Genomic DNA, 8669 nt, shown 5'->3' with positions numbered 1-8669 from the left:
GAAGTAGAAGGAACCAAGGCCTGGAGGAGGCTATCAACATTGATGAGCTGGAGGTTCCTGAGAAGAGGACTCAGGATCGTGAGTCACAGGCCGGAAAAAGCTGTCTGGAGGCTGGAAGGTCACTTGCATCAAAAATATCATTAGTTCAAAGGAGACAGAAGCAGTGTAACTCTGACTACTCGTCGCTGTCATCATCAGACTCGCCTCGGGTCAGCGACACCAGTAACAGGAGTGACTCGGGTAACAGTCCCGGCAGTAGCAGCAGCAGCAGCAGCACCAATGGGGCTTCCAGTAAAACCAGGGAATCTAAATTTAAAAAAGTTACCTGTGGTGAGCTGAGTCCCATTGCATCGTGCAGTGGGGAATCCAGTGTTCCTGTGGGGCTGAATGTGTCAGTCAGTCTCTCCCCTGATCCTAGTGGTTCAGTCGGCCTCTCTCCTGATCCCAGCATGAAGGATTTAGGCGGCCGCAGCCCCTGCACACCGACTAGTGGCTGTCTGAAGGCAGGAACACGGGCACCCAGCGGTGCCCATGTCCAGTTCCACACGCCTTATGACAAAGAGGAAGATGAGGAGCAGCAGCGGCTACTGCATGACACCTTGGTGACACAAGGCGGCCAGGTAACCCTGAAAAAGGCTCCATGTGGTGCCTCTACCCCTAATAATGGGGATCAACTACCACGCCTCTTGACAAAGCTGCCCGACACTTCCCCCTCAGAGATCAATTCCAGTCTTTCATTATCCAAAAAGTGGCGAGGCCGCCACATATCAGGGTCGAGCAGTCTCAGCCTGGGCTCCAGCTCCAGCAGTTCTGGCAACTCTGGGGCAACGGAGCTTGAGAGGCGTGCTCCGGATGGCGGATGGGGCTGGGTGATCGTGGCAGCATCCTTCATGGTGCACTGCATCGCTGATGGCATCACCATGTCCTTTGGTGTGTTTTTTGTGGAGCTGCTCAATTACTTCAATGAAGGGAAGTCTCTCACATCATGGGTAGGCAGTCTGTTCATGGCCATTCCTCTCCTGGCAGGACCACTTGCCTCCATCCTGACCGACCGCTATGGCTGTCAGACAGTCACCATCTGCGGGGCATTGGTGGCCTGTCTGGGCTTCTTTGTCAGTGCCTTTGTCAACACAATTCCTATGCTGCTGCTGACAGTGGGCGTCATCACGGGACTGGGGCTGGCAGTGTGCTACGTTGCTGCCATTGTTATTGTTGCATTTTATTTTGAGAAGAAGCGTTCTCTGGCCACAGGCATTGCCGTGGCAGGGAGTGGCATCGGTACCTTCCTGTTCGCGCCACTCATTCAGTACCTGATGGACCACTGGGGATGGCGGCTGTCCTTCATCCTGCTGGCCGGTGTGATGCTCAACATGGTAGTGTGTGGGGCGCTCATGAGGGACCTGGAGTGGACGCCTCGCCACTCATCCTCCACCAACCGTAATGTCCGTGCCACTCCAGCTCCCAGCAGTCACCGGGGCTCCACCTCACACTCCTCGGAGACTGTTGGGGTACGCGGTGGCAACCTTGCACTGCCCTCATTGGATGAGCTGCGGCGACTAGTGCAGTCAGGGGATGTGGCAGCTTTGCTCTCACCAGAGGAACATCCTGCCGAGACATTGAGAGGATCGGCTTCGATGGTGCTGCTGCCAACCTTCCTCAGTCGCTCCCATGCGCTGCCCCCTGATGTCATCCCGTGCCTCTCCTCACGCACCAATGCTTACGAGGTGGTGTCTCAGATGTACCCACATCTGCTGTCCCACTCCCTCTCAAGCACCCTGGAGCAGGTATTGCCACAAGGCGAGAAGAAGTCACAAAAATCACAGACCCACAAAGAAAAGATGTCAGAGTATGCCTCAACCACCATCACCAGCATTGGTTCCTCTGGGGGCTACAGTCAGGACCCAAGGGCTGCTGCTCATCGTGAGGCACAGCCCTCTGATACCGATGACACAACTCCCAGCTCAGTCCCGCCTCCTGCCCCCCGCGACATTCCTCAGCCATGCAAGGTGAGTCAGAGAGAGAGAGAGAGAGAGAGAGAGAGAGAGAGAGAGAGAGAGAGAGAGAGAGAGAGAAGGGGGGAAGAGTACTAAATCAGTGTAGCTGATAGTTATACTATGTAGTTATACTATGTCTTGAAGGTTGAGGATTTTCTTTGTTCCAAAAAGGTTATTTGTAGCCAGTGATAGTGGAAGTTGTCTATTAATTCCTTTCCATGTAAATCAGATTTTAAGTTTAGTTTAGTGGCCTATCACAGGAGGCAGAGCTAGGATGTGTGAGTAATGGCTAGCCTACCTCTTGTGTTGGAGAAAGAAATAACTAGGGACATAAGCCTTTCCATCTCCTTATAATGAGGGTCATCAAAGAACCTCACAAGATATGTCCAAAAAACTCCTTAATGACCTGCGGGGCTTGCGAGGGGAAGGTCTGTAGTGGAGAGGGCTGCTGTGGTGACGATGCCTACACATCCATTGCACTGTCACATTATTACTGTAGTCTTTAACCTGACATAGCAACATTAACTCTTTCACTGATATGATATTTTCCATAATTAACTACCATTTACTTTTAAGCTTGTAGTTTGTGTAGCTTATGAAAAATAATAATATTTAGGTCTCATTCCTTCAGTGTATTCATGCAGATATTTTTGTTACAGTGTTCTGAATGTTAATGAAGAACAAACACAACAGTAAAATTATTGACAATGCACAATAATACATATTTGTTGGGTGAATTATAGCATTGTTTTATCTCCATCTCTTCCTCCCCTTTCAGCTTGATTTACAGATAGGCTTCAGCCCTGAGGATGACGGTGATGAGGCTGACAATGAGGAAGAGAATGAGGACCAGCAGGAGCGAATGGCAATGCTGGCCGGGAGTCGCCCACCCAGGGGTCCGAGGCAACCCGGCACACGTAGGATCTCTTCTGGCTGCATGGGGGCCAGCTCTCCCCCACCCCCTGCTGCTCCCCTCCGTAACATGAGGATCAACAGGTGTGTGTGTGTGTGTGTGTGTGTGTGTGTGTGTGTGTGTGTGTGTGTGTGTGTGAGAGTGTGTGGGTTTGCTATTTTTGTTTGCACAGAGGAAGGGTGTGTCCTTGAGTTCATGAATGAAGGTTGGCAGTGGTGAGTGTGTGTGGTTGGCATGCATCTGTAAGACATCAAGGGAAGGAAATGTTTACTGTAACTAACCAGGTTTTCCTTCTTTGAGACCTCATTGATAGTAGGTCTTCTTGATTGCACAAGTTATATGGATTAATGTATCATTATGTATGCTTTTGATTTTACTTGTATTTATCATGTCTGTTATTGAGTGTTCTGTGAATCAAAATGATCATGAATGTCAGGAATGTGTGAGGAACAAAAGAAAAAGTTCTCAGATCAAATTCTCAATCTTTTTACAGTTCCTTTGATTTGATGTTGAACTATAATGAAATTGATTTACTTTGGATAAAAGTGTTAAACTAATCTGGTAAATAAGAATATAAAACACTGAATAAGTAACTTTTGAATATATACCTGCATAATAAATTGTTTTGGAAGTAGCTTTTCTTACATTTAATACAATTACACATGAAGAATGCCATGAAATCGAGAAAGGTTATGGAGTGTGGCCACCATAACCACAGATAACATTGTCTTGGTGTTGCAGGCAATCCATGACCTACCGTGGCGCCATGCTCAATATTCAGCGCTACCGTCTCAGGGCGTCCTCCTGCCCAGACATTTATCGCAACTCCATCATCACCATTGCCAAGGCGCAGGATGAGGTGGGCACCTATGTATGTGTATGCCGTGCTGGCCTTTATGTATTAGCATGCAGAAGAGGTAGTTGTAGTACTTATTGTTCATTCCTTTGATGTACAACAGTTGCACTAAAAGCCCTGCATGCAATCTAACAAGCTCCTGGAAGGAAAAAGGGACGATTAAAAACAATATATTTTCAATTTAGCCAGGATAATGATTAAATGTGGCTGCATGAGGAAGGTAAAGATCCTGTAGTGATTTTGAATTAATGTTGTTTGAAAAAGAATTGAAAGGATTAAGATGGCAAATTTATTTTTATTGAAGAGTTAATTTGGATTATGTTTCTAATTGCAAACTCAAATATCCACTTCATGATTTTTTTGATGTAGTATGTGTTGTTTGTGCTGACAAAGACTTTTTATCTACTATTGAATTGTAAGACTATACCTTTCATAATAGCTGTATTTACTAGGATATCACCAGAAACTTTTGGTATGTTGGTTGTTATTTCAAAGTTGTCACCACATTTGTCATTTATGATTTTATGTAGTGTTTTGTTAGGAGTGAATGCTGAACATCATGCAGTTTTTGTTGTCCATCACCATCCAGGCCAATGGACAGTATAGGTACTGTTATGTTCAAGTCACAGTACAATCACATATTTTTACATGCATGTCATCAATGGGAGATTGTGAGTGACTTTGTGAATGCTTCATTGAGTAGACTGTGACTTTAGCTTGACTGTCCCTAGTGTGTGCATTGCCCCTTATGCTTCTGTTACAGTCTTACAGCATGGGTTATCAAGCTAATCTCTCTCGGTGTTCTTGATAACTGTCATACTTAATTTTCCCCTGACTACATCGCTCACATTATTGTTATTTCATATCTAGATGGCTCCAAAGTCTAGTATCTGTCACTTGAGTTATTCATTTTGCCAACAAATAGGGAGCAGAGTGACTATTATGCAGCATTAAGCTCATTGCTAAAAGATTTCAAGTTTGACCCTGGTGTAGAAGTTTGTAGAGGTACTGTGCTCATGTAAACCTGGCTAGATTGCCTTTTTAGCATGCCATAGGGTAATGGTGACCTTTGGTTCCCTTCAGGCTGACTGGACTTACCTAGATGACATGGGTGAGATGCTGACAGCCTGTGTGGACGTCACCTACTGCATGGATGCCTCCTATCTGGTGTTTGCCGTGTCCAACTTTGTGCTGTACGTCTTCTATGACACTGTGTACATGTACTTGACAGACTATGCACAGGGTGTGGGCATTTCAGCAGATGACAGTGCTAACCTGATTTCAGTCATTGGAATCCTGAACTGTCTTGGAATGGTGAGTGTGTGCTGAACTCAATATTGTTTACTTACTTCATTTGATTATTTGCATTATTTAGGATAGTGATGTGCTGTAGTATATACTGTATGAGTTCTTCATGCTAAATGCCTTAACACAGTATATTGATAAATGAAAATATAGTGAATATAAATGTTGAATTTTTATCACACCATGTAAACCTTGAAGCCCATCAGTGGAGCCCAGATAAGAAAGCCCTGGCTTGAAGGGAGGGGTGAGGGGACCCACTGCCTTGCTTCATGAGGCAAGTTTGTGGCAGTAGTGAGTCTGATGGTTTGTGTCCCCCACAGGTTGTCATGGGATATGTGGGAGATCGCTCGTGGTCTTCCCCGGTGCTGATTTACAACATCTCAATGGTGGTGTGTGGCCTCAGTGTGCTCGTCATGCCCTTCATCACCAATTACTGGCTCCTGGCGCTAGCATCAGCTGTATTTGGACTCTTTATATCTGCAAATTATGCTCTGACGTCAGTGATTGTGGTGGAGCTGGTGAGTCTGGAGGCGTTCAGCAAGGCGTATGGGCTGCTGCTTCTAATCCAGGGTCTTGCCAACCTGATTGGCCCTCCTCTTGTAGGTGAGTGCTGCTGCCTGGTGCTGGAGGGATGTGTCTTGGGGAGTGTGGTGTCTGCCCAATGCTTGATGCTCATGTTCTTTTGTGTTCATATATTTCAGTGATATATGTATTCACCTTCACCATCAAATGAGCATTAGTGTCACTGAGTGCCATGGATTTGGAAAAATTAATATACTTGGCTTGTGTTCAGGGGTAGTATTATAGCTCACTTGTAGTACAGTAGGTGTCAATCACAGAAGTGTTAGGTACAGGGTGAAGGACTGAGTGTGTCAGTGATTGGTACTAAGACTGATGTTCTCCCACAGGGTTCATTGCAGACACAACAGGTAGCTACGTGATGCCGTTCGTGGTGTCGGGCCTTTTCATCGTGTTCTGTGGTCTCATCCTGAACCTGATCCCACTAATCAAGCGTTGCCGTGGACAATACTCCTCCTCCACCTCGTCCCCAGTTTGCACTCCTAAGAATGGCTCTCCCACTGCCACGCCACTTCACAACTTTAAGCAGAAACCAAAACCAATACAGTTGTGATGCATTTGTGGCCTTCCTGTGGGGCACCAAGGTAATGATTGTGCCAATGCTGGTCACCCAAATACACGCAGTAAGAAGTGTGACGCAAGGAAGGGTGGGAATATGCTGATAATCTTTGTTCAAGAAGCTTTCATTACACTTAGGCTTTCAAATAAAACAAAGTTGTACAAATACTGTAATTATGATCCCCTCAAGATTTTTGGCTCACAAGTGTATGTAAAGTAATGCATGAAATAAGAGTCTTTTGGCATGCTCATTCCTATTCCTTGTATTAATATGATGTGTCCATATTTAGAAGAGTTTTCATGTAGAAGGTAACCTGATCTGTAAGATGGAAGCCTACATTCAGTTTCTTCTCTTAGTTCACTCTTTAGTTGGTACATAGTTGAGGTAGGAGAAACTACTAGGAATTTTCTCCACAAGTGAGATTGAAGACTTTGGTGCATGTAGAGAGAATCATCTGTAGTAATGTCAGCATAGCTTTGAACGACTCCACCTGCCTGCCACCTGAGGCCACTGGCAGGGCTCCCAGCTGGACCAGCTGTGCTCTTCCTTTGTGGCAGATACAAACTCATGATTCTAGTTTTATACTGTAAACTTGTTCTTTATTTTGGTTTGTTTACTTTCCAAAATGCATATTTATTATACTTTAATTTAGTTAAAAATGGCATTTCTATATGTGGGTATGAAAAGTAAATACTATATTCAATAAAACACTTAGAAATAATTTTCTAAAGCTTATATATTTTATGAAAATGTATGAATCATTCCATAATTAAAATATGAATGTAGATATTTAATTGGAAATGTTAATGAAGTTATGCATTTACCTAAAAAGGTATTTCCATCTCATTAAATTGCTTACAAGATACTTTATCATTATTAAGCAAACTGCCATTGTGCAGCTAAAACTTCACTGTGTAACTGTTTGTCTCTGGACATCATAAGTCTTGCATTGACAGCATGGCATTAGTCATAACTCTGCTATTCTACACAGGAAGAACTGTGACCACTGTGACCACAACGCTTTGTTTTAAAATGAAGGGCTTGGGGGTCAAGGCACCATTATTCATTATCAGTTCTTTGAGTTTGACTCATAAGTGTTGTGTGTCTTGGGTTGTTTGCCTACTGTTCCAGGAACCTCTTTCAGACTTTATTAGTAACCAAGAATACCTTGCATGAATTGACCAGTTTAAAATCACCACTAGTCCTAGCAATTTAACAAATATATAGTGTATATTTCAGGAATGATAAGTATGATCCAGTCTACAATATACCTATAGATTTTGATAAGAAGGGTGACATTTCTTCATTTGTATACATTTGTTGCAAGTTTTTTGCATTATCACCTAAGGATGTTAATGTCAGTTACTTTTGAGTTGCTCATCTATTTGTGTGACTTCCCTCCATCTTGTAATAGTGAAGCCTGCTTTATTTCAACATGACAAATATTTTTATATGTTTTCTTGTAAATAATTTGTACAGTATACAAATAAGTTCATAAGTAATCATATATTCATTTTCCCACGACATGAAATCTTTCTTAGACATGAAACACACACACACACACACACACACACACACACACACACACACACACACACACACACACACACACACACACACACACACACACACACACTGTGCATTAGTTCAGTGTTAATTTCCATGCTTGTTGGCTGGCAGGCTGCGGTCTGTGGCCTGCTCAAGTCACTTAAGGCTTTCACTGATGGGCAAGCAGTTACTGTCCTATTTAAGCAAGAGGACTGAGTGTGTGAAAGGTCTCATCTGTATCCTTGTAACAGACTACATGACCTCTGTGCTTTCCCAGGACATTACAGCTGGCAATCACAAGTTTAACATGGGATTTTAAACACAGATGTGCTCTCTCTCTCTCTCTCTCTCTCTCTCTCTCTCTCTCTCTCTCTCTCTCTCTCTCTCTCTCTCTCTCTCTCTCTCTCTCTCTCTCTCTCTCTCTCTCTCTCTCTCTCTCTCTCTCTCTCTCTCTCTCTCTCTCTCTCTCTCTCTCTCTCTCTCTCTCTCTCTCTCTCTCTCTCTCTCTCTCTCTCTCTCTCTCTCTCTCTCTCTCTCTCTCTCTCTCTCTCTGCCAGTAATGCGCCTTCAGCTCTCAAGAACTGTGGCAGCTACTTTTACAACATTGGAGGAGAAGCAGGAAGGTGTGTGTGCATGTCATTGATGCTTAGGTTGTGTTAGTTGTAGTTATTTATAAGTGAATTATACAGCTTAAACATTTATATGATATGATCAACAGACCCTCTTGCAATATCAAACTATGCATTAGTATCAAGATGTTTCAAAAGTTTTGTCGTATTGTAATGTTTGTTTCGTGATAATCTTTGTATATAAAAGTGTAGATCACAATTTAATCAAAGATGTGTACAGGTTACACAGCGTACATGTAATAATACACTTCCCAGTCACTGGTGGTGATATGTGGAGTACAGAACA

At 43.8% G+C, this 8669-nt stretch overlaps 1 protein-coding gene across 10 annotated transcripts in view; it reads left to right on the top strand.

Moving 5' to 3' along the window:
• The window catches only part of LOC123506341, an 85898-nt gene extending 78190 nt beyond the window's left edge, over positions 1 to 7708 (top strand). For 8 of the 10 annotated variants that reach the window (XM_045258332.1, XM_045258330.1, XM_045258333.1 and 5 more), the window contains 6 exons: positions 1 to 2006; positions 2773 to 2990; positions 3649 to 3778; positions 4847 to 5077; positions 5389 to 5671; positions 5977 to 7708. The exon at positions 1 to 2006 is cut by the window's left edge and continues 917 nt beyond it. In XM_045258332.1, coding sequence (XP_045114267.1) covers positions 1 to 2006; positions 2773 to 2990; positions 3649 to 3778; positions 4847 to 5077; positions 5389 to 5671; positions 5977 to 6200 — 3092 coding nt within the window. In that variant the 3' untranslated portion in view covers positions 6201 to 7708. The remainder of the gene's footprint in view (positions 2007 to 2772; positions 2991 to 3648; positions 3779 to 4846; positions 5078 to 5388; positions 5672 to 5976) is intronic. The other 2 variants (XM_045258335.1, XM_045258336.1) reach the window with 1 other exon arrangement.
• The last annotated feature ends 961 nt before the right edge of the window (positions 7709 to 8669 follow it).

This window comes from Portunus trituberculatus, chromosome 19 (assembly GCF_017591435.1).
Source record: "Portunus trituberculatus isolate SZX2019 chromosome 19, ASM1759143v1, whole genome shotgun sequence".
NCBI lineage: Eukaryota > Metazoa > Arthropoda > Malacostraca > Decapoda > Portunidae > Portunus > Portunus trituberculatus.
Note: the sequence above shows the minus strand (reverse complement) of the source record. Positions and strands in the feature narration are given on the sequence as shown.